Consider the following 25,618-nt stretch of genomic DNA (forward strand, 5'->3'; position numbering starts at 1 on the left):
TAAGGTGTAAGGCACCCTTATAGACTTAGAGAGATTCCTGCTTTGTTTTCAGCTCATCTGCTAATCCAAGGTCAAAACTAATCTGTCTGCATCATCTGTCTCCACTGCCCTGTCTGTAGATTTTGAGGGTTTGATGTGTGGTCTCTATGCTGACATACTAGTAATCTAATATTAATTTTGTTGCCAATAATCATGAAATACCTTTACTGTAAATTTGGAACAATCTGCTCTTTGAATGCATTCCACTGTTAAGCTGCTCTCTAGAGCCCTGATTAATAACCTTAATGACTTACCATAATTAGCTAGTCCTCAGCCTTAGAATTGAAGAAAGCACAAATTTGACAGCTTTCAAAAATGAGTGGAGCAGAATCAGGAAGTCTGCTAACATTCTGCCTTTGTTCTCATCTTGGAAGCTGCTTCTATCAATACAAGGGGGTTTAATTTTTTTTTTTTAAGATAAATTATGTATTTAAGACTTCCGTTTAATGTACACTCTATTTTTGGAATTAGTGTGCATTTGTCCTTGCACTTTGCTTTCCGCATGTTGGTTCCTTCAAAATACAAATTATGTCTAATTTCCCAGAAATTTCATACATATCACACCCTGTTGAGGTCTGTTCCATGATGCATGAATTGCTAGGAAATATTACACAGAATACCAGTGCTGGGAGATGCACCATCCAAAATAGGGAGAAGCTGTTTAACTGAATTTTGTTCTTCTCTAAGATCATTGAGTTACAAATTACTGGGAGCACTACTGCAAACATGAGCATTTTTGTTCTCTGAGCATTGCTATGAATTTTCATTTGTAACAGTGTCTGTTGGTAAGAGAAATAAGCTGTACAGTAAAGTAATGCTGCATGTTTCATGTGGTTGAAGTCTCAAACAAATTTAACGAAGTTGTTGTGGATATGTCACTCCGAAAACCAAGGCAAACTTGCTTTTTCCTGCCCCTGAATACTGAACAAGTTTCAGCTTTTTCTTTGACAGGTAAAATTTCCTGTAATCCATAAAAGATTTGAGTATTTCAGAGCCAAAGTCATGAAGGCAGGCCTGGGCAAGTTTTTCTGAAAATTTGCATTTGCGTATGTGTTTCAATCTTTGCAAGTTCCATGGCATTACAATAGTGTTTGAGCAACAGAGTACAGTGTTTGCTTATTCCCATTTCTCTTTCCAGCAGGTTATTTCTGCTAGCTCTTAGGAGAGGATGAAGGTTGGATGCCTAGTTGGCTTTATTAAGTGTTGAACTTGGGTGAAAATTGTGCTTGTAAAATACTATCAATGAAATAAAATTGAAGATTTGTGTACAAACAAAGGGTTACACATTTTCTCCCTCTGCAAGGTGCAGACTGTTTTGGTGGGTTGTGTCCAAATCATGATGTACATAAAGGATCTAAGTGTTAGCACTGTGCCTGGAGAGTTTGATGAGGGTGTTCTGGCTGATTGGGTGTGCATTTTGCTCATTTGTGGGTTGCACACACACTTGTGTCACAGCCTGATGGTTGCTGCCAACAGGAAGTAAATCTTAATATTAGTGCAGTGAAGGTAATGGGCCATTTCCTTCTGGTCATCTCATACTGGCCTTTCTTGAAACTGAAGTTCCCATGCTCTCTTTTTGCTGGCAGCATTGAAGCCTATGCAGATTGAGTAGAAGATGTAATCTCAGTTATGATTGGAGTCTTTTCCTGCCATGCAAACAATCTTCAAATGCACAACAGTGACAGGAGCCTCAGAAGTCCTTATGATGGGGTGAAGGATGCTGTATTTATTGGTAGCTGTGCCAGCTAACCTGAGTTGATTTAAAAGCAGCAGCCCCTTGAAAGGGACTTTAATTAGCATTTTATAAAATGTATCTGCTGCCTTCTCAGTTTGTCTCAAGTTGAGCTGTGCAGGTATGTTGGGAATTGCATCTGCTCCCTCTAGATTCCTGACAACTTTCTGACTTTTCTTACCATTTCTCATTTAAGATTTATGTCCATCTCAAAGAAGGGAGTGGTGCTGATGGGCTGGATGCTTTGAAGAACAAACCACAGCTTCACAGTATGGTGGCCAAAAGCCTTTGTCAGAACGCCGCTGGGAAGAACTACATCATCTTCACAGGCCCTAGCATTACCAGCCTGAATCTCTTTGAAGAATTTGAGAAGCAAGGTGTGTATCAGGTGACTCACTGAGTGTTAATGGTGACAGATGTAGGGGCCTCCTGCCACTGAATTAAAAAAACTTCCAAAAGTCTTCACTAATATTTCAATTCCTTGTATAAATAAGTTGTTCATCTCTAAGAAAACTTCACATTCATGAAAAGATACTATACAGAAGACTTTCTATGGTGCTCTTTAAATCTTCCGTTTTAAATCTTCAAAATGAGGATTTTTAATTCTCAAAACAATTTAAGGTTATATGAAGCGCTTGCTTTTGTTCTTTGACCTAGAAATGTGAGGTCAAATCTCCTATGTGGCCTGGGGGACTTTTCAAGGGATTTCCTATCTACCTGGGATTTTTCTTTTCCTGTTGTGAAAGATGAGGGATGGGATGAATCCTTAGAGATGTGCCTTAGAAGTGGGGGGTTTTTTTTATTTAATATCTGCTAAAGATGTGTTTGCTTTAGAGGACATTTTATGCCTTTGCAAAAGCTGTGAAAAAAGTTTGTTTCTTTGTGTTTTGGGTCTTTTTTTTTGCTACTATCAACATACCTTGATAGGACAGTTTTAAGTTTTGAAATCATAATAAAACTCTCCATTAGCAAAAACACACTTGCCATCAGAATGTCCATTGATACAGCTCTCCCAGCAAATCTCTTGCTAGTGCAAAGAGCAATCCCAGGTCATCCTTTCTGTCAAGTGCCCCCTCACCTTAGGCGTGGGAAAGCCACATGTTGCTTTGCTTTCAGTGATGCTGAGGACTTGTGACTCCCCTGCAATTACAGGATCCTGCACTCTTGCCAGTCAGCTCTAAGTAATTTCATGTAACTCTGGTCTTGTTCTTCAGTCAGCACAGCCTTCCAGAGATGGTGTGGTGCATAGAATAGATCCTTCCCAGCAGGGAGGCTGGAGGCTGCCATTATGCATCACAGCTACGAGGCTATTAGCTGACACACCACTGCTGTCCAAGTTGGGGTTTTTTTGTCATTGCAGAAAATCAAACCCACATAAACCATTATGTTAATGAAACATGGCCCAAAGCAGGAAATAAGTCTGGGAACTGAGACAATACGTTAATTGTCATTTAAAATGAGAACATCAGTGAGCTGCACCAGTGCTGTAGTTCACCACTACAGACTGTGCTGGCACTGAGGGCTGCATCTTTTGACCTCCATGCAGGACGTAGTTCCCTCATTAATTTAGGCAAGCTGGAAGCTCACTGACTGCAGTGGAATACCTGCATTTGCTCATAAAAGAGCCATGGTTTCCCAAATGCTGCAAACAGCCAAATGGGAAAGAAGTCAAGGATATTTACTGTCCACTGGAGTTTTTCCTCTGAGCAGAAACCAATATTTATTAAACATCTTTTCACAGACATTATAAGCATCTCATTTTTAAGACTACCAATGATGCAAATTGTGAGTTTAAAAAAATGTAGAGGATAGCACAAATACTCCTTGTACCTGAGATTAAATGTTAAGGTTTAAATGTAAAGACTGACAACTCGACTGAGCTGCATTCATTGTGCTCAGCTAGAGAAGGATAAAGATGATCTGGAGTGATCCAGCTGGTCAGTAACCCTGGTGAAAAAAAATACATGGCTACTAAACCAGCTGAGTGTTTATTACTTGCAGATAATTCAAATTGTTTGCAAGGTTGAATTATTCATGGGCTTTACACTGCACAGATCATTCAAAGTAATAGTTTGTAGCGGGTAACAAATTCAGTAATGTCTTTTTAAACCATGTAATTTTGACTTACTATCTGATCAAATATGCTAATGCAATACTGAGATTTCGGTTTGGTTCATGATTTGTTACATAGCTTCATGAGACTTTATGCTCTGTGTCAGCTGCCTCCAAAATTAAATTTCAGATGTGGTGCACTCTTATCACCTTCCTAGGGGTGAAGCTATGAGGTGGGTGGGGGGTGGACACTAAGAGAGCAGGTTTATTGAGTTTGCAAAATAGCATGGCATTCCTTCATAAAGAAGATCATGGGGAGGAAAGTGTTCCTGCTTAATAAGGAGATGGGATTGTCTGCATTTGCCATGAGCTGCTAGGGGCTAGCTCAGAGGTTTTGCAGGGGGATGTTGAGCTGGAAGGACTGTGGGACACTGGGAGAGAGGCTTGAAATGTCAAGCTGTGGCAAAGTCAGTAAGAGCCTTGGAGGATGATGGTGTTTACTGACTCTGCTGCAAAGCAGATAGTGTACTGCCAGCACCTGCTGGGATCCTACTGCATTAGCAGTACATGTGGAGAGAGGCAAACAAATGAGCCTGGATTTGAGAGAGAGATCTCTCCTGATTTACTTCAGAGTCTTCTTCAGCAATTAAGTCAGTGTTGGGATTTTTTGGTGTGTGGCTTAGCCAGCTAAATCTGAATAGAGCTACACCATGACCATGACGGGTCATGAGAGCATGTTGAAAAGCATCTATGCTCAGGTGCTCATGACAGTTCAAGACCCATTCTTAAACTGAAAAATTTACTTTTTTTATTCAAGAAAATTTAGTTTCTGGGCTAGAGCAGGATCAGCAGTAGAAAGATTCTGCTGAGAGCCAAAAACAAAAAGAAATTGGTACTGATCTTAACTGCTTTATGTTGTTTCAGGCTTTCATGTTTGTTTTTTTTCCATCACTATCAACAGAGAAATAGGGAAAAAATTAAATAAGCTCATGTTTGGAAGCCATAAACTTTCTGGGAACATAAAAGTTTTAAGGGAACTATACAGAATTCGGGAAAATCTGGAGGGTCACCCACTAAAACTCTATTAGTTCCTCTCAAATTTCTTGATGAAAAGGACCTGGGGTCTTGGTAGCCAGCAAGCTGAACCTGAGTCAGCAGCATGCCCTGGCAGCCAAGCTGGTCAACACTGTCCCAGGCTGTGTTAACAAGAGTGTAGCCTGTAGGTCAAGGGAAGTGATTATTGCCTCCTACAGTTTTGGACAACATTCTCCCCAGTACAAGAATACTCTGTATACAAATATACTCTTCTATAAGGAGGGAACTGTTCTTGTTCAGGTTGAGAAGAGGCTTTGGGGGGAGGCAACAGCAGCCTTATCCTATCCTATTGTGAGAATGGAGCTGGCTCTTTACAGAGGTGCATTGTGGAAGCACAAAACCCAACAGATTTAGGATGAAACAAAAGACATTCAGACTAGATGCAAAATTTTTCCTGAGGGCAGTGAAACAGGATGCCCAGACAGGTTGTGCAGTCTCTGTCCTTGGAGGTTTTTGAGCCCAGACAAGATAAAGCTCTGAGCAGCATTGTCTGGCCTCAGAGCTGACCCTGTTCTGACAGGGAATGGGACTAGAGACCTCCTGAGTTGTTTTTCAACCTGAACTATGCTTTAATCCATAGGATCCTGTGATCCTATTAAAAAAAATGTGGAATCTTAACTATCATTCATTTTTCCTCACCCTAGCCCACACATGCTTTATTGTTAAAAGCACAATGCTCTTTATTGAGAGCCTGTGGTGTAGCACTGTCGCTGTGCCACAGTAGGCAATAATGTGCCTTGTAATATAAAGGGATGTCGGTGAACATAATTCTAAGACCTATGTGAAGATGCCAGGAACTGAGAAAACTTCAGAAAATAAGATAGAACACTTTGATCTTTTTCAAAATCAAAACCCTGAATAAACCTCTTTTTTTATTTTTCAGGGGACATACAAAGAATTTCTTTCTCTGGCCTCTGAATAGAACTGGAAACCTGCACTCAAATGCCCCAGATTCCCTGTTCTGTGAGCAGACAGCTGTCACTGCTATTTGCTGTGACGTTCATTCATAGTGCATATCCCCTTTTCCCTCTCTAAGCATTAGTGTTGTCCTTTATAGAGGACAAAACCTCCTAAAGCCCTGTGTTCCATGCTTCCCTTAAACATGTGATTCCTGGAAGTCCCTTCTGCATGTTCTTAACCAACAGGAGCAGCTGGCTCTGTTCTGCAGAGGGGCTGTTGGCAAAGCTGCAAGAGCTGCCAGCCTGGTTGACCATGGCATTCCCACAAGGTTTGCAGGATCCTGCAATTCCAGCATATGGACTAAAGCAATCCACAAGAGCCCTCCCCCAGTTTCCTAGCTCTGACTTGATCCAGTGCTGCATGCAGAATAAATGATTGCAGAATGTGTATTTTTGCCTGAATTAGCTCAAGCCTGATGGCGTTTGCAAACTGTACTAGTGAAGATGTGGTGAAACAGGCTTCAGCACAAGCTCTCTGGAGGCTGGAGACTCTGGGAATGAGTTTTGGTGACTACACCACATTTCCTCTTCTTTGCTAAACTATCTTACATGTATTCATTTATATTGCACCTACAGTTTAGGAAGACCAGAGAACAACCTGTTTCCACTGAGTCCTGTGTGTGTGGCAAACATCTGTTGTGATTCTGATTTAATTACACACAAAAGCTTCATTGAGCCAGATGGGTGTAAATTTTATTGCTTCTATTGCTATAGTAACTGGGTGGTTTTCAAAAACTCCACAGTAGATTAAGGGTGTCATCCATGATGAGAGACACTAGTAAATCTGCAGAAGAGCTGTACAGCAGGAAGGCTACACGGTGTGTTCCTTAGAGAGAAAATGGTTCCCATTATTCTGCATGAGGAGTGGAACATCTGCTGCAAGCTTTCTGCAGGCTTATTGCTACAATAAAAGGAAAGGCTACAACTAATTATTATGGGATCTCAGAGATGGCTGTTGCTGTTTTGAAGCTCTAGCACAATAATGTAGTTATTAGCTTGGTTTTATTCCATTGCAGCCTTCTGGAAGAACTATCACATTTCAGTGAAAAATAAACTCTGGGCGGCTAAGAAAATTCTTCTCAGGTTTGCTTGTTATCAAAGCAGGAAGATCTTAATATTGGCTAGAAGAAAGCTTTCTAAAAGTTTGCTATGTTAATGGCAAAGTTTGCAGTTACATACCTGCACTGTTTGGATACTTCTTAGCAATGGAAGAAATTTAAAAAAAAAAAAAAAAAGAAAAAGCAGCCTTCCACTGGAGGTACAGTTCCCTCTATATTGATTGTAAGCTTGTTGTTATCAGACTTTTCTCATTGTCTTTTGTGGAAGGAACTTAAGAATTTCCAGGGACTGATTAATTCATTAGAAATAACCCATGGATTGCAGGTTTCCCCCTTGAGAGTGAAGTTTCCCTATTGCTGTGTTGGTTGAGTTTCTCACATCAGTGGCTTAAATTTCTGATGGAAGAGCTGTGGCTCCTTGCAGATCTGCCCAGAGTAACTGGACCAATGCATGGGTATATGCAATTAATTTATTAGTATTCCTGTAGTGTCTGTGAGCTGTTGAGGGGATGCTCAGCATGCCAATCACTGTATGAACCAAGGACAAAGGCTGCACCTACACTCAAAAGCTTAGCTCCCTCCAGAAAGACAGACGCAGACAAGCCACATAAATGGAAACCCAAGAACAGAGGTAACTTGTTTAGGGGAAGCCAGACACTGCATTCTGACTTTGCATTTTCACTGTAAGGATGTCATGCAAAATTCAGCACGATGAAAAATTTGATCAAGCAGATTTAGCTAACAGATGAACTTTAAACCAGCACAAGATGTGCACAGATGTCACCTGCTTCCATGCCCATTGTTTTTTTCCACTCAGATGGGTTAACACAAAACTGAGGGTAGACCATGGAAATTTCCATCTGAGATTTCTTAGAGTAAGGGAAAAATTTGATCGAGAAGATCTGCTTCTCTTGGACTAACAGAAAGAGGCTGTTATTATTTCACTGCCTAATGAAAAATTCAAGCATTGTTATTAATGTTGTTTCCAAACCTTATTTGTGCCTCTGTGGATGTATTGAGATGTGTTTTATGGTGTTAGATTTTATTCATTGCTTCTTTCACATATGAAAAGGCAAAGAAGCTGTGAGCAGCAGACTGTGTCTCCTGCAGAGCCTCTGGTGTCTGTGCAGGACAAGATCAGTGCTCACTCAGGTGCGGCAATGTGTGGTTTTTCTCCTTGCCCTAAAATCAGTTTTCACCGAACTTGTTTTTCCATCTTCTCCATCCTACTGGCATATGCATTTTTTTAAATCAACCGGTGGTTTCAGTGGTTTTAAGTTGCTTAAGCAGCATTTCCTTAGCAAAGAAGATGATGCAAGTGCAAGGAGTATTAAGCTGAAGTCAAGAATGTGGCAGCACAGGGAAGCAGTAGATTAAACCAGAGTTTGTCACTGTTGTGACTAAAAGCATCATAGGAGTCATATAGGAGAACTTACTTCAGTTACCATCTAAAATGCTATAGCTTCTCCTACCTCCCTGCTCCACAACTTACTCTCTTAGTTAAACATCAAGGACTCTCTTGCATCATAAATTCTGATTTGTCCCAGAGTGCATATCATCACTGGTGGGGGGGTTTGAGACCAATTTTAAACATGTTGTAATGGTAAATACAGACTGTAGGTGTTATTGCTAGGAAGATATCCTGAATTATTTTTCCTGTCATTTCATTGTGATGATGCAGGAGGTGTCAATATATTTCATCAAGGGAGCAGACTTTCTGTACTTGTCTGTTTCCAGAGACATTCATGTAGGACACAAATTTTTGATATTACAGAAGAAAACCAGCTGGCTGACAGATCTGTTGGACTAGAGGGTTGGTAGTGCAGGTTCTTTCAGAGGTCATTGAGGCTTGCTCTGCTGGTTTTGTTCTCTACATCCATGCAATGGCTTGCTGATATGGAATCTGTTTGTTTACATTCAGAGATTTACTGCTGTGGGTTGCTGAGCACCAGGAAGAGTGACTGCACAGGCCTACCTCCATCCATGCTGAACAATTCTGAAACTCCACAGTCCAGAGGACAGTATAGAATAAGAATGAAGGGAAACATGTCATTGATTTGCTGGTACAATAAAGGGCACTTTCGTTTTCTGACCAACGCATATTCTCCAGTTCAACAAGGTAAGCAATATTCCTACTTCTCATCTCAAAAGTGCACATGCTTTATGTCACAAGCCAAAATGAGTCACTGAGTTTGATAATAAGCCTGAACAAAGAGCTTGATTGTAACTGATCATACATCCTAGATAAACAGTAGCTGTAGTGATTACTTCCCTTTTGTGTCTTCATACAGCTATTCTTTTTTTCCCATACAAAGGTTAAAAGCCTACTGCTAATGCAGCCTCCTTTGCCTGAGCTGGTGGAGGCAGTATCCTTTTAGGTATAAAGATTATATCTTTGCTGATGGTCAGAGAAAGGAGGATGATTATTGCATAAGACTGTATTAGCCCCATTTGCAAAGCATCTTGTAGGATTGCTGCTACAGAAAAATTAATAAATGTCATGAAGTACCTTGTACTCCTAGCAGATCCTACAATTAATTTTTCTTATCTAGTCAAAGCTTAGTCACAAACAAGTATGTTTTTTTGCCAGAAGTAAATATGATTAAGGTTTCTTGTTGTATGTTAAATTGATTTTTAGCAGTCGATGAAAAGAGACAAAACCAGATAATTTGGATAGTCCAAATAATTACAGAGAGGTTCTTGCTACTGAAATATTTTCTTTTTTTGAAAGTGCACAGATGGTTTTAAGAACATTTGGAAACTTCTGTAAAATGCAGTATGACTAACTAACTTCTTGAAATTAGTTTTTCAGTGAGAATATTGTTTCAATTTCTTAAAATTTTATGTTTCACATTTATGTATAACTGCCATAGACAAATGAGAATAACCTAAACCTTTAAATATAAAGCCACCAATTCACAGGTATCATTTTCTGAATCCCAAGATTCAGTCTGACATGTGTGTACAGATTACAGAAGCAAAGTTAAGGCATAAAATTACTGCATGGTAAGTTGAGAAAGCTTAGTATGTTGTTCAGTGCCTTGACAGAAGGCTCTTTGCCTTAGCAAAGCATGGCTGATCCTAAAGAATTCTGCTGGGCATCCCAGCAGAGGGAGGATTTGGTGATTCAGATGGACTGCTGTCTGAGCACAAATGCTGAAAATATGTATCTGAAGGAAACATGACACTTTGGAGACTCTGCTGAAGCCAGTCTCTAGAGCAGTGTAGCTCCCCATGAGTGGCTTTTACCATCAGGATTTGTGCTGTTTTCCTTGTGCTTTTTGGTGGATTTAGATTATTCAGCTGCACTAACTGGACAAGAGTTACCTCTACAAAATGCTACTTGTTTTTTATAGACTAGCATAGAGCATTTTGTTATAATTCATAAATATTAGAAAAATACTCTGTTTGTAAACATCAGTGTTAACTGCCCTGTTACAAAGGGGAGCAAAAGCAGACTGTGCTGGCAGCAACCTTTACAAGCAGCACTCAGAGGTGTGTGTTGTGCTTGTGATTGACCTTGGGTCTTTTTTGGCATAGATGGGATTGTAGGTTGCGTGAGACAGTTTAATATCCACTGACTGTAACCTCTGTGTGTGTGATGGACAAGACTTTCCCAACTCATTGCTCACCAAATGCTGGCTGGGACAGTTGACATAGTTCACTGTGAATCAGAGCAGAAAACAGAGACTGGGTTTTCAAAGACTGATGCTGGGCAAAGAGAGTCTCTAGCAGGGACCTGGGAACAGATGGAGGCTCGGTGGGAAGGCAAGAGACCAGATTGCTTGCCTCTGATTTGGCATCACTAAAGTCAGTGCAGCAAAGATAGTTTAAACCAACTTGAGAGAAGCTGGACCACCAGTCTCCTCTAAGGCATGTAAATATAGAGGAGGAAGAGGAGAAATCTGTGCTCCTTGAGGTAAGCCTGTAGCCCAGACCTGCTGAGCACATGTTAGATGGGAGAGGAGGTAGAGTGAAAGGGGGTTAAAACCCATGCAGGATGTTGAACAGAGAGTGGTGCCAGTGGGATTGCCTGGTGATGCACGGTGCGTGTTTGCACTTGGCTGAGTGTAAATGTGTATGGGCTGGAGGAGCCACTGAAGAGAAAACCTTAAAAGCAGAAGGCAGGAGATGGTGAAAAGAAAACTTAGGATGGGGAAAGAGGTGGACATAGCTAATAATTAGCTATTTATTGCAATTTAAAGGAAAGTCAAGAAGGTAAATCTTGCCTGTACTTGGAGTGCAAATCCCACCCAAGCCAGAGGCACCAGGATGGCAGTACACTTGTCAGAACTGATCTATGAATACTATTCTTAGATTCAGCAGGTTATTTATTATGGATGTTTGAACCAACATGTCATAATACATCATCTCAAATAGTCAAGGATGGGTCTCATTCCTTTAGTCTTGCGAAAGTGTCCTGCTGACTCTGTTATCAAGTATGTAGTTTCTGCCTAGAACAAAATCCGGCTGGATTTTAACTGCCCTTAAGCTTTATTTTTCCCTTGTGCTTGTATTACAGAAGAATTGAGAAATCAAAAGAGTTTGGGACCTCCTGAGAATAAAAAATTACCTTATTCTGAAGCAGGTCATCTATGTGCTGGCCCAAATCTCCCCATCTGTGGGATAAGGCTGTATTTTGTGTTTTTCACTCTAGATCTGGTGCCCACTTCCCCAGCATATCCATTATTGTGTTCTAGAAATAACTACAATCTTTTCTGACTTTCATATGTAGTGAGATGGAACAGGCAGCAATCTCACTTGCTGCACAGTAGGATGGCCACAATAGCATTTTCAGCAAAAAAACTGTTGAACCCAAGATCTTTTTAAGAAGTAGCTTCTTTCTGAGAAGAACTTTCACAGATGCTCTTCACCAGCTAGCTCTACTGAAAAGCTAAACATTGAATAACTAAGAGTAGTAAACAAAGTTTGGGCCACATATGCAAGGAATAAAGAGCCGCAAATGGCATCTTAGCATCTTCTAAGGGACTTGTGAGAAGATGGGAGATGTTGTAAAGCCATCACAATTGTAGGAAGCAGTTGTATGAATCCCTGTGTGGTTCTTACTCCAGGAGAAGCTGGAGAGGGGGGTGACTAGTGACAATCTAGTTTCCTGAAAAAATCAGCTTGTGAGATTGGCCCAGGATTGGAATATCTGGGGAAAGAAGCATATTGTTAAAAAGCACATGTCAGGATGAGTAAGCTTAGAGTTTCAACTAACATTTCCATGTGAGTCTTCGTGAGACTACAATCAGGAGGTTGTGTCCAAGTATGGTCAGAGTGGGGATGGGATCAGAGGACACTGCTGGGAAGACCTCAATCATCAGACCTTGTACAATGCTGAATGTTGGCAGTTCTGGTAAAGAACTGTAAGAAATCAAAGTCCTGATAAAAAGCCATATAGCACTTGGATAATGCAATGCTCCTTCTTTTATATTGTTATGAAACCTCCAGGTTTGCCAAGATGGATGCAAGTGCTGGTACTAATGAGACTTCCATTTAAAAAAAAAAAAAAGCATTATTCTAGATAGGCTTAGGATAAGTGTTTTGGGGAAACCAACATATGTCAACCTTTGTCTTTTGGCTTGTTTCATTGGAGGTAGTATGTTCCAAGCTTGGCTTGACCAGCATACAGCTTAAAAATTTAAATTAAAAAGGAAAAAAGGGTTAAAAGAACCCCAAACCCAAAAGCTGATGCCTTTCTATGGTGACAGCATGGAGGCCAGCAGTTGGCACCCTTTTCAGCGTGGAAGCAAAGGCAGGCTGTGGCTGCAGTGCAGGTGGTGTGTTCCCTGGAGTGCTGCCAGGGATGGGAGCACAGCAGTGCTGGGGGAGGACCAGGAGGGGAAATGGCTCATCTGATGTGCCAATGAGTCAGCTGGCTCAGGACCACATGCCACAGAGACCTGCAGCTAGGAATGACCCAGCTCTGGCAGTTGTCTTCCCTGGGAAGGTGGGCTATAGCTACGAAACAAGCCTAGGAAAGGCTAAAAATAATATGCCTACAAAGCTATTTATAGTCTCAAAATAGAGGAATGTTAGGGGAAATATAATAGAAAGTGATAGGGAGTATATGGTTCTGCCACTGCAATGCATTCTTTTAAAGATTATGAATACAAAACAAATTACAAAGGAAATACAAATCCTCCAAAGGAGGAGAAGGGGAAGAAAGAGAGGAGAGTAAGAGGAGAAAGAAGGGGTTTTCTTTTTTTGTATAACACTTGTACCAGGAACATACTTACCCTTCCTTGACCTGCCCTGATGAGATGGCAAGTGATTTTGCAGCACTAATGCAGCAGGCTGGTGGTGTATCAGTCCTTTTTACCTCATGCTGGCCAGATATTTGTAGGACTTATTAAAAGAATCAAAACCACACTATAATAATTACATGAATGTAATGAAGGATTTATTTGTTTGATTGGTTCCCCCCCCCCCTCTTTGGGCTACATTTGTACCCAGCTTGAGGAGGTAGGGGTGAAATGAGAGTGTATTGAACAATTTAGAGGTGATATAATTTTGGACTCTTGAAAAATCGGACTTTGAACACCCCAAATAAATTGCTGCATGGCTCAGCTGTAACATGACATTTAGTATGTGTCGCATACTTGCTTCAAAATAGAGCCTGCCAGCTAGGACAGCACAGGGGGCTTGACAGAGATAATGGATGGAATGAGACTTCCAGCTGGAGGAATGAAATGGTGAAGTCTGTAATCAAAACGTGAGTAGCATTTTAGGGCTGATTGTAAAAGAGTTGGCAGAAGGAAGGCAATGAAAGTTTTCCTGAAAGCTTGAGAAATGAGAAAGCCCAAAATTTCACTTGTATTGAAATGATGCTGAGAAAGGATGCAACTAAGCCTATGCTTCTCCAGACCTGGAGAAAATAGTGTTGTACCAGGGAGAAGGGAGCCTCACTAGACAGTGTGCCATAGCCACAGAGGAAGTGGTGATCCATCCCATGGAGAGCTGACCATTGAGGCCTGCAGGGGCATAAGGTCAAAAGTTAGGGAACAGACTCCTATGATATAAGTTTGTTTTACTCACTCTTTCTTCCTGCAGGGAGCTTTCCCCAAGAATAGGGAAGAAGGGCAGGAGCAATAAATCAGAAATGAGCTAGGGGAGTTTCTTAGGAGAGCATTGGACTTACAGATACTACTGTAGTGTTGGATAAGGCCAGGTCAGAGATAGACCACATGAGGGAACTGTTCTTGGAGTAACCTGCTCCAGCACCACATCTTTGTGCAAAGAGTGGTTGGTATGTGACTGCAGGGCACCTGTTGCCTTACCACAGATTTCTGCAGGAGGCAGGGTGGTCATCCCCTGCAATGGACCAAGCCAGCTGACCAGGCAGGGCAGGAAGCAGCACTTGCAGGCAGAGAAATGTGTGCTAAGATCCAGTGAGCAACCTAAGGGTAATTCTGAGCTCTGGCTCCCCAGAGCAGGAGCCAGGCTGCTTTTCATTTCAAAGAGACTGCACTCACCCACCAGCATCCCTTCTGTCTTCACTGAGTTCAGCCTTTTGTCTCCTTCTTACTGTATTTTCTTCTCTGTGTCATTTGGCACCCAGCGAAGAGAAGGTAATGTTGCTCTTGGCCCCCATGGGTAGAGATAAGCAAATGATTTAATTTCAAGGGACTAATTTGGGACTTCCAGGATTCAAAGCATATAACAGCAAGTCACTGTCTAGAGGTGACCACAACTTCTTGTGTACCACAAGAGGAGAGACTAATACTGTCAGTAGGGGCTACTGTGGGACTATAGCAATGTGTGCTTTTTTTGAATATATGACAAAGATGTTTGCGTCTAACATCTTTTCATTTCCAGCTGAAAAATGATCCCTCTTCTTCCCCTTACACTTGTTCAATGTACTACCCTTGGGAAAAGAAATCAAATTAGCATCTCTGTTGCAGATAAGTTTCCAGCTTTAGGGGAAAAACTGTCAATAAGTTGTATTTTATAATAGGCCATATATAGAAAACATATTTTTCAGTTGCCATACTTGTGATGTTAATTTAAAACTGTTACATTTCTAATTGATGCAGGAGTTATAATTAAGAGAAAAAGTGGAGAAATTCCATGCCCATTGGCGGTTGAAGCCTTTGCTGCTCACCTTAGCTATATCTGCAAATATGATGACAAATACAGCAAGTAAGTAAAAAGATGTGCATGTGTATGTGTATTTCTTTTACACCTTCTCTGTTACTGCAGTGTTTGAGTTCTCAATGTTGAGCTGCATCTGAGAGCCCAATCCTGCATTCTCTAAGTCTATGACAGAACTTCTGTTTAAGTCAAAGATCAGACACTGGCTCTGCACAAGGGCAAGAACCGCATTGATGGTATCTGTTTGGCTCTATCTATCCATCCACCAGTCAAAAAAATGTTGAGACAGGTCCTTAGCATCTCATAAATGACTTTTAAAAAGTGATGGGAGGATGAGCCAGCAGGCTGACAGAGAATTCAACAAGGGTCTACCAGCCCCACAAGTCTCTCAGGCTATCTCAGCTCTCCACCTCTAGCAGGAGGTGGTGTTTAGTTGATTATCTGTCCTGGTAATACTTGTGTCACCTGGAGCCAGAAGAAAAAAGACATTCAGTTGTGCATGTAAGGCTGATCTACATGATCTGAGAGAGCAGGATGTGGAACTTTTGACTCCTGAATTCCAGCTGGTGTCCTCAGTGTTAGCTCTTAATGTAGCAGAGAGGAACAGAAATGAGTAAGAACCGCAGGGGTGCAGCTTGGCTGTGGGAATATTGATGAGATGCAGAAGATTTTGAGAACTAGAAATTGAGAAGAGAGGAAACGCAGAACAGATTTTTCAAGCCAGTTCTTGGCAAGGCAGCAAGAATTCAGTAGAATATATGGAAGAGGAGGAGGTGGTCGCTGGAGAACGATGTTGGGATCTGATCTGAGGAAATCAATATGGAAAAGAGCTGAGGTAGTAGATTTAAATGGTTGCTAAAAAAGTTAAAGTAGAAAAGTAGGAAAATGGGAAATCTTATGACTGAAGAACGAATATTCTGGCAGTCCTAGAATTAGTCAGAAGCTAAATATAAATATGTCAGTCCTTTCTAGTTCTGTCACATACCAGCAGTGTACGCTCTGACTCTACCCCCACATCCTCCCACCTACTGTTGACAGCAGCAGCAATCATTCTTTGCTCACAATAAACATGAGGAGAAGCATCATCAAGCTTTCCAAAACTGTAATGTAATGTGACTGAAGCTATTTTTTAAGTCACAAATTGAAGGGGTTCAGACCCACAGCTCCCATCACGTGGATGTTTGTCATGAGTGATCTCAAGGAATCTTTGTCAGTACTCTTATTTATATGGAGTGATACAGAGGTTAGAGTGTTGCTGAAGTTTGCTTCTGAGAGCACGGAGGTCTGTTCTTTTACACATTATCAAAAATCTCCAAAATTGTGCAAATTGGCTATAAATGACTGTCAAAAACATTGTACAAAATTTCTTTAAATGTACTTGAACTAAGTGTTAAGTCCTGGGTCAGCTTCTCCTTTGGGACTGCAGGATCTTTGGGGTTATTTCTTGTGTCCCAGCTGCAATTGTTTGGCTAAACAGTGTTTTTCCCTCCTTTCTTGGCTTTCTAGGTATTTCATTTCTCACAAACCAAACAAGACCTGGCAACAAGTGTTCTGGTTTGCCATCAGCATCGCTATAAATAATGCCTACATCCTCTACAAAATGTCAGAGGCCTACCATGTGACAAGGTACAGCCGTGCACAGTTTGGTGAAAGACTTGTAAAGGAGCTTCTGGGCTTGGAGGACACCTCACCCTCCCATTGATGCTTTGTTCTTGGTGGCATAGGCAGGGGCTGGAGGGTAAGCAGAAGATACCACACCTGGAAGGCAAAGCAAGGAACTTGTGACACCACCAGTGCTGTGATCCAAAAATGCCAAGTGATGCCACTAGAGAGGTGCAAACTTCGTTCCTCATATCAGCTGGATGTAAACATGTCGTGCAGAAAGTGCCACTGGAAAAGCTGACACAAAATTGCATATGTGAATGCCCTGTGGGAATCTGTACACCCAAACCAGACTTAAATTAGCCGTCATCTCAATGCTATTTGTTGAACAGGGTCATCTTGTAAAGTTCCTCCTGGGCCAGGAGCTTGTCAGAAGCTGGCACAGCTCAGCAGTCCTAGACAGGTATGACAGGAAACTCTACACCTTCCTTGGAGTTATTAAATTCTGGGACAAGCACCGTGAGGCTGCACCGTGGGCTGTGGCTGAGCATGCCTGCCATCCTGTGAGGCATCACTGCTGTCCTCTGGTGGGACAGGCACAGCAGCTCAGCACAGGAACACTGCAGCAGGCATAAGACAAACACAACCTTCACAGGCAGGCAGCCAGGAACTGAGGACCAGTCACAATTTTTTCTTTCTGCGGTTTTGGTTTTTTCCCTTTGTTTTTGTTAATGTAACACAATTAGATCCCAGTTAGAACACAGGAAAATTAGGAGAAACCAAATGCATTAGTGAATTTAAAATGACAAATACATTACATTGATTTTATTTTTTAACCAGGATGAAACATTTTATACACAAACAAACAGTGATTAATACTGTAAGTATTAACAGTGAGTAAAACCAGTACGTAATACTGCCTCACATCTTAACTGCCACGGTCAGTGTACAGGTGAGAAATCAAAATATATCAACTATATTTTTTCTTGATTTTGACTGTGTCTTAAATGTTGCTTAAAAAGCTAATGTAATGGACTGTTAAGGTTTTAAAAACAATAATTTCTTGCTTTTTCTTTGGTAACTGTCAAGACCTTTTTGGTCCACTTTAGAATTTCATTTGGCACACAGTTGGCAGGAAAAAAATATGTCACTAATAGCCGAGTGTTTCCCATTATCACTGTGGGGTGTTCCGTAGGAATTCTTTTCAGTAGAGTTCAGGGCTTGTCACAATAGTTGTAATTAAGCAGAATAAATGTTTAGCAAAATAACGTAGCATTGTGTTTTACAAAAGGAAATAAGTCCAGTTGCAACCAACCTTAAACCTTGCTAAAACAGAGCAAGCCCAAAGAGTTCTTCTGTTCTGAGTGACACTGTAGAGGAACAAGCATCATCGTGAGCTGGTGGCTGAGGCCATGTTTTGGTGCTCGTGGAATCTTAAAGCCACTGGAGTTTCAGAAAACAATGCCAAGAGAGAGGTATACCTGAAATGAGGGAATCAGTACTGAGGTAAAATACTACCCTGCCCTCTACGCTTTATTGATTTCAGTCCACAACTCAATCAGCAAAAAACGCTGCATTCTGAAGGTTAGCAGTGATGGATACAAACTTGCATTTTGTAATTAATTGCATTAACTTACAGGGCAGAAACCATGTTGATTAGAGGACCAGCTCGTTTCAAGTCACCAAGCCTGAAAAGTTTTACTTTACTCCCAAAGAATGACTCGAGTTGATTTAAGAGGAGTGGAGTGAATGATTGATTGATCAGTGTAGATCTTACCAGGGTACATTGTATCTGGCAAGAGGCAATAGAGGGTAACCAACAAGAAGCTGGAAACTCCTCAGATTTCACCATTCTGTGATGTGCAAATGCATGGCATGTAAATAATAACAGAGGAAGAATCCAGCAGGGGTTAGTAAATGAATGACTAGCCCATGGAATATCCTTGCACTGACACCTTTGTGTTTCCACCAAAGTCTTGTTTTCTGGAGTAGACCTAGAGACAGATCTCACCTGGTTGCAAGGAGAGAGGGGGATGGCCAACTCCATGGTGATTCTGCTCGTGCTACAGCCTGGAGCTTGTCGCACACCTCCTGCTCTGCCTGCCAGCTGCACAATGAACAGCAGCAGGATTCCTAACCATCCTTTTCACTTCTCAGTGCACAAGGTCTCCACCCAGGAAAGGGGGAGAAAGGACAAAACCTTGTGCACTGAGGCCTCCTAACCACAAAAGAAGGGGGTGGGTTTGCACTACTCTAGCCCTTGGCAATGCCAAGCTGCAGAGGAACCTAAGGATGAGTTCAAAATTTCTTGGCCCTGCAGAGAACTGAGACCACCCCTCTTCAGACTGAGTGTGTAATAGCTGGTTCTTGTCAGTCTTGTAAGTATTCAAAGGGAGACAGCAGCTAGCCTGAAGCATGAAAAATAAATGTTCAGCAATATAAACCTACAGTTTTCTTTTTTCAGGAAATTTCAGAGTGTTATTGCTCCCTACTTCAGACAATGCCAGCCTATATTGGATGAGGAAGAGTAGCTACTAGCCCCTTATATCCCATAAATTTATATGGTAGTTAAAACTGGGGCAGTAAGGAAAAGCCTGGCTGGAACTTTGCTGATGGGATGGCTTAAGTGAACCATAGCTGCTTCCTTGCACTCCCGTGCCATGCTGGAGTATTTGCAGGATACCCATGCCCCCAGCAGACATGGGATGGTTTCCAAGACCACCTTGGAGCCACTTGGCATTTCTGAGGAGTAGGCAGAGCACTTTCCAGCTATGTTGTAGGCCCCTGGGATAAATCTGGAGCCCTTGGCCAATTGTTACATAACTATGTATGCTTAAAGGCCTGGATCTAGGCCATCCCATACAGAAAATGCCTTTTCTTATTTAGGTGACAGTAGGCCTGAGGCCTTGGAATATTTTATTTTTCACTATTGTATGCTGTTAATTATGTGGATTACTTGAGCTCAAATCATGAGGTCCTAGCTTTTTGCCTCAGGGACAGGGTCCTGAGTAGTTTTCCCTAGAATTGGTGTTGACGGGGGATTACACAGTGGCTGACTATTACAGGGAAGATGCTTTAGTCTCCTTTGTGAAGGAGAAAAATGAAGACAAAATTATAGCTTTGCAATGAATTTCATTTTCTTAGCCTTAACCATCCCTCATCATTTTGAACTGGTGTTCTGATCATGCACAAACATTCCATAAGTAAGCAAAAATATTTATATATATTTATATGTACAAAATGCCTGAATTTTGGCTCTTGAGGCCAATAAGCAAAAGCCACCAAAGTGTAGTGTATATCTACAGATGACTCTTCCCCCTCATCTTTTCCTTTTATTGACTGGAAGTGGATAGGGTTGGGGAAAGGTAAGATTTCTCTGTGTTGAAAAAGCATCTTGCACTTTTTCCATTACTACAACCAAGGCAAAGCAATTAAGGAAGAAATAGAATAATTTTTAAAAGGCTAAAGTTTATCAGCTGCAGCTCAGCCTGTGTAGGATTATTTCCTTTGCTGCAAACTGGCTTACTCAGATTTGGTTCCCCACCTGCTTGTAACATTAAAGCTTCTCCCTAATTAAAGGAGGGGAAAAAAGTTAGTCTCAAAGTAGTGCAAGGATGCTCGTTATAGTGTGTGTGTGTCTAATTGTGCAATAGCTTGTGAAATGATAGTTTGGGTTGTTTTGGAGGGTTTTTTGTAGCCTTAAGACAATCTGGGTAAGAGATCTGAGAACTCAGCAGTAGGTAAAATGCAGTTGAAATGCCAACCAGGTCACAGAGGAATGTCTCTAAGCTCTTTCAGGAACAAAGTTTGACACTGAAGAAGTGAAGGGAGCACAGCACAGCTCCTTTCTGTCCTGCTGAACTGAATTTTTCACTGAGATGTACTTCTGAAAACTGACAATTACTTGTTCATGGTATGCAAACTTTGTGTCAAAGAACTGAGACCATCAGTAAGACATACCAACCACCCTCTATGCACAGTACTTTCAGGAAATGTCTGTTGTGCCACGATCCATTCTTGGAAAACATTTCTTTTCCCAGTGCATAACAACAACACTTGCTAGAGCTTAGAAGCCACTGGGAAGTGGTTTCCACTGTTGTCTCAATTGAAAAATGCTTCAAGGGCTTGCAGGAAATCTGCCACTTTTTACTTCAGCCCATCTGTACACTTGACAATAGGGCACAATTTAAAGAAATCTCATTTCCATTTTCTGTTTCTATTCTCTATCCCTAACCCTTCTATATACAAGTAGCCTAGAAATCATAATTTGTAAAGTAAAAACTTGTTTTCTTCAAATAATTCCAAGAGAAAGTTGAATTTAGCAACTCAAAACCAGCATTCCTGTTCTTTATCTCCAGGTATATTTCTGTGGCCTTTTTTTGTTCTGAGGATGTTACTTTCTTTCTAACATTTAGTTAGAAGTCTGTCTTGAGCTGGCATGTAGTGAAAGAAGCCTCCAGCATCTCATTCTTCCACTTCCCCTCATGCTAGAGCTGATTTTACTGATGAGTGGGGGATTATGCTGCTCTGGTAATTCTGTGCATCTCTGGTACTTTCCAAGCAAGGATTGCAAAGTGCTGTAAAAGCCTCAGCACTCGTGAGACATCATTAGCTTATCACAGCTTCTCCTTTCCTACCAGACACCAAAGCACAGCACAGATAAGGGGGATGATGAAACTGTAAAGTGGAGTTTGCACTCCTGCTGATTAAGGCCATATTCTGTGTTTTCAGTGACTTGGTTCTTGTTCAAAAGCACTTTTCCAAACTAGAAATGAAAGTATGCCAAGTATCATTTCCCATTAACTAAAGGCTGTGGGACTTAGCACAGGTTCCTTCATACAGGCTGGCACGAGTCAAAACCAAGCTGCACTCAAGGTAAGAGAAACTTTGATAAAACACAGGAGCCCAACAAGTCTAGAGGAACTTAGAGGAGATAAATGGAAAATCTGAAGATTTACAGTAGTCCAGTAAACAGTGTGGAATTCAGACAAGTAATTACTGAGTTGAGAAAAGTCATTGAGGTTTAGATGGAATATGAAGTCTTCCATCCATCTCTGTTGTGGAGTTTGCCACAGCACTTCCTTTATGCTCAGATTGATGTCAGATTGGTTGTTTATAAAACGAGCTCATCTGAGTTTGGCTTAGAAAAACATTCAAGTGTCAAAGGCCTGTTTACAGTTTCACAAAGGCAAGGAACTCTAAGCTCAAAACAGGTATATATTTGGCCTGCTGTTAACTAGGATACTTGCACCAACAGATCACATCATCTGCTCAAAAGCAAGCCTGTCATCAGTGCTACTTAATATATATTCATTTTTGACACAATTCTTCCCAAACCTACCTTTGTTTCCAGAAGCACGATGAACTGGAAGCACCCCTATATTATCACCTCACTGTTGGGAAACAGTTGAGAACAGCTGTGCTTTGTACAAAAAGCATCTCTTCCTCTTCTTTTGAGTGACAGCTTTGTCTCTCCAGAAATCTAGCTCTAGAGAAATTTCCTGTCTTACACTTTGCTTTGCTTCCCTCATTCCTTGCATTTTGAACACATCCAAAAGCATCTGCAGGTTCTTGGTCAGTGTGGAAGCATTGACAACACACAGTTTGCCCTTCAGTTCACTTTTGTAGCATTGCTTTGGTGGTCCTTTCTGCTATTTTGCAAATCTCAGATGAAACAGGGTATTGTTTCTTGAAGCCTGTTCTGATTGCAATCACTGTGAAGGTGTTTTCTGCTTTGCCCCATTAGTGCTGCCCCAGCAGGTTCGGATTGACCCAAAACAGATTTCAGCAGCACCACACCCACTGCTCCAACTGGAATGGCTGTAACATTCCTCAGCTCTGGCTTGCTGTCATAGAGGGACCTTTGACAGGGTCTGGGGAGATCTTTTCTGTTTTGTTTTTAGCCCTTCCACTGTAATGGGTTTGGTGAATGGCTGATAGATACCACAAAAAGGCCTTAAGGGGTAAATCTCTTTTGTATCACTCTTCTGAAGTAATAATTGCTTGCATTAGATGTCAAGGTGGTCCACATGATGTGTAGTGCAAAAACCTTACTCATGAAAGCATTATTTGCTGTACCTGAACAACCTTGAATGCCTGGGGCCCTGGGTGAAGAACCCAGTGGGAGAGGACTGGCATGATGTGCTGTAGGACCACAGAGTGCAGGACTGACTGGAGAAACAAGCTGGGGAGAGATAAGATTGCAATTTGCAATCCAGGCTCCTTGGACAAAACTTCATGGTCAAGCTGGTCTCAGAAGTTTTTCTAGGGAAGGGAAGATGCCAGGCTTAGGCAGTTTGCTCCCAGCCCTGGTAACTGATTCTAAAATAAACACTCTGGCAAATGCTTTCACGCTTCAGGTATTTACAGTGTGCTCTGGACTTCAGAGCATTTTGACCTATTTCCACTAGTTCCCCCAAAAAAACCCTAGAAATTAAAAAGCAAAGAACAGTACACTAGGTTCAGCTGTCCAGAGCCCCAACCTACTTGTGTCAAAGTGACTTTGTGGTCTTGTTCTCAAATAAATCTGTGTCAAGGCATTTGCAAAATGTGACTGCTGAAGAATTTGCATGTCTCTATGAAACATAGCTCCTCATTTGATGGAAAACAGTTTGCAGGTCTCTTGGACTTAATTTTGCAACCTGGATTTTTCTTCTAGATATAAGCCAAATCTTTGCCTGGCATTTCGGTACTGAAATAAAAAAAATCGCTTGATCCCATGGTGTGGGGGTGATATTAGAGATGATAAAGCTCAGGTTTATGCCAGAGATTAATCTGATCCTGTAAAGGTGAGACTAATCAGTATGATTTAACACAGGGAGGAGTTCAAGGGCAACAGTGGGTTTGAGAAGGCAGAAGAAAGTTCAGAGGTTGGGCACATGGAGGGAGTGGAGCCAGGTGATCCCTTTTAACTCTCATCATTCCAGCATGTATATCCCCCTCTCCTGCTGCCTTTGAATTAAGAGAAAAGCCTGATGTTTAACACAACCAGTCTGCACAGCTGATTTAGTAACATAAACCCTGCTTTAGCTACATCCCTGGCCTCACTCCATGCCTTTCCTTAGACTATACATGCTCAGTAGTCATCAGCCTTGGAGTCATGGCACTGCTGCATGTCAGCACAGCATGGAAGCTACAGACTGTGGAAGTGCCACAGTAGAAACAGGAACAACGGGATTCTGGAACAGGAATCCCCCTCGATATTTTGTTTTCATTTATTTTCTGTGTGCAACTTACATTCCATCAAATGCAGTGACAGTTCCAAATGCAAAGATGGCCTTAGCTGGCTGAGTGCTTTCAAGACCACTGGGCTGTGCTCACACCATCAGCAACTGCGGTTCTGTTGCAAAATTCCATATTCTTTATAATTCTAAAGATTTTTGTTGAAAGCATAAATTCCAGAGGTAAAGTATACACTGCAAATTACTTTTTTTTTCCTTTTTTTTTTCTTTTAAAAAATCTTCTCAGAGTAACTTTATAACAGCCAAGTCTTTCAGGAAATGCAGGTGTGTGACCTCTTCACAGTAAGAGACACACAAATGTGTTTCTGCGTGGGACAGGGAATACTTTTGTGACACCAGTTTTGTTCTACACAAAGGCACGCTTGCAATAAATTTTTACAAGTTTTGTACACCATAAGCTAAATTCCGAGTTCCAAAAATGTGAAGTGTGGCAACAATAACAAAATGGATTTATAGTATCACTCTGATATCTTGTCATGTGATTTTATTTCTTCAACAAAGTTTGTTTACAATCAACAACTTTGAAATACAGTCAGATATATTACTGGTTGCTTTTCCTGTCTTGTTATTTTCTGAATATGTGGGGAAGGTGTTTGGTCATGCTCTGGGTGTGTTGGTGAAAGGATGCAGAGGATTTACTGCAAGTTTCAGGTTCACACTCTAAGACTATTAGAATCATAACCGTACCATCTTCATCCAGCCATTGGGGACAAAGGCATTTACTTTAAAAAGAATTGAGTTTAAAAAGTCTTTCAGTGTAGTCTGCATAGGAAAGGATAACACAAGCATAGGAAAGCAGACCACTGTCCCCCCCATGCCCTCCTGACCCCCACAAGCAGTGCTTCCCAGCCACCTCAGGACAGAGCAGGGTGGACACAAGGACAGGGACAGCTGTCCCAGCTCTCAAATATCTCTGCTGAGCAGAACCAGCCCTTTGTCCTTGCTGCTCTGGCTCTTCCTGGCAAGGTTTGTCTGTACCACCAATGGCACACACCGACCCCATGACCTGCACACCAAAGGAGTGGCATTTGCAGCAAAACCAGACAGGTGTGATCTGCAGATAGCTACTGTTTCACTGCTCCAAGTCAACAAGCTGCTAGGACCTGGTGTAAACCTTATTCCACCAGGAGAGCAGGAGCCTTGCAGGAGAAGTTAGTGGGGTTACAGTCGCTCTTTGCCAACAGCCTCAATAAAGATGTCCCCCAGGCTTTGTTCTGTGTCCCTCATTTCCCCGTGGCTGCAAAGGCTCTGCTGGGACCAGGCTGCCCAGCATCCTCCAGGTGTGTGACTGTGGCTCAACACTGACCTCTGGCCAGGATCTCTCAGACAGCTGCTGTGTCTGATCTGCTTAGGCTGTTTCTTCATAGCATCTTGTGTTACCCACATGAAGAAATTTATTTTGCACCTAAGTTGTCCAAAGAAAAAGCCAGATTTCCAGGGAAAAACAAGCCCCTTGACCTATTTGATATCTTTATGGACCCAGCCCCTAGGAGGGGACTATTTTTCTGAAGTTGCTTAGTGTTAGAAAAGGGAAGGGCAAGAGATTCTGGCTGTTCAACACAGCCAAGATCTCAGAAATCTTTTCCACATCTCAGTAGCTGCATTGACAGTCCTTAATGTGCTGGTCTGAAAGACAATCTGGCCCCTTCACACAAGCAGCTCCTCCAAAAAACAGACTCCTTTTCTCCTTTGCTCTGTTTTTTTTTGCACCACAACAGTCCCTGCAGAGCAGCAGGGGAGGAA

At 41.7% G+C, this 25,618-nt stretch overlaps 1 protein-coding gene across 1 annotated transcript in view; it reads left to right on the forward strand.

Moving 5' to 3' along the window:
• PGBD5 (piggyBac transposable element derived 5) overlaps positions 1 to 24,419 on the forward strand; it is a 71,229-nt gene extending 46,810 nt beyond the window's left edge. Inside the window, exons 4-7 of the mRNA XM_085055450.1 lie at positions 1,968 to 2,148; positions 8,857 to 9,054; positions 14,975 to 15,080; positions 16,539 to 24,419. Coding sequence (XP_084911576.1) covers positions 1,968 to 2,148; positions 8,857 to 9,054; positions 14,975 to 15,080; positions 16,539 to 16,734 — 681 coding nt within the window. The 3' untranslated portion in view covers positions 16,735 to 24,419. The remainder of the gene's footprint in view (positions 1 to 1,967; positions 2,149 to 8,856; positions 9,055 to 14,974; positions 15,081 to 16,538) is intronic.
• Positions 24,420 to 25,618: the final 1,199 nt, after the last annotated feature.

This window comes from Lichenostomus cassidix, chromosome 3, assembly GCF_008360975.1.
Source record: "Lichenostomus cassidix isolate B80296 chromosome 3, HeHo_3.0, whole genome shotgun sequence".
Taxonomy (NCBI): Eukaryota; Metazoa; Chordata; class Aves; order Passeriformes; family Meliphagidae; genus Lichenostomus; species Lichenostomus cassidix.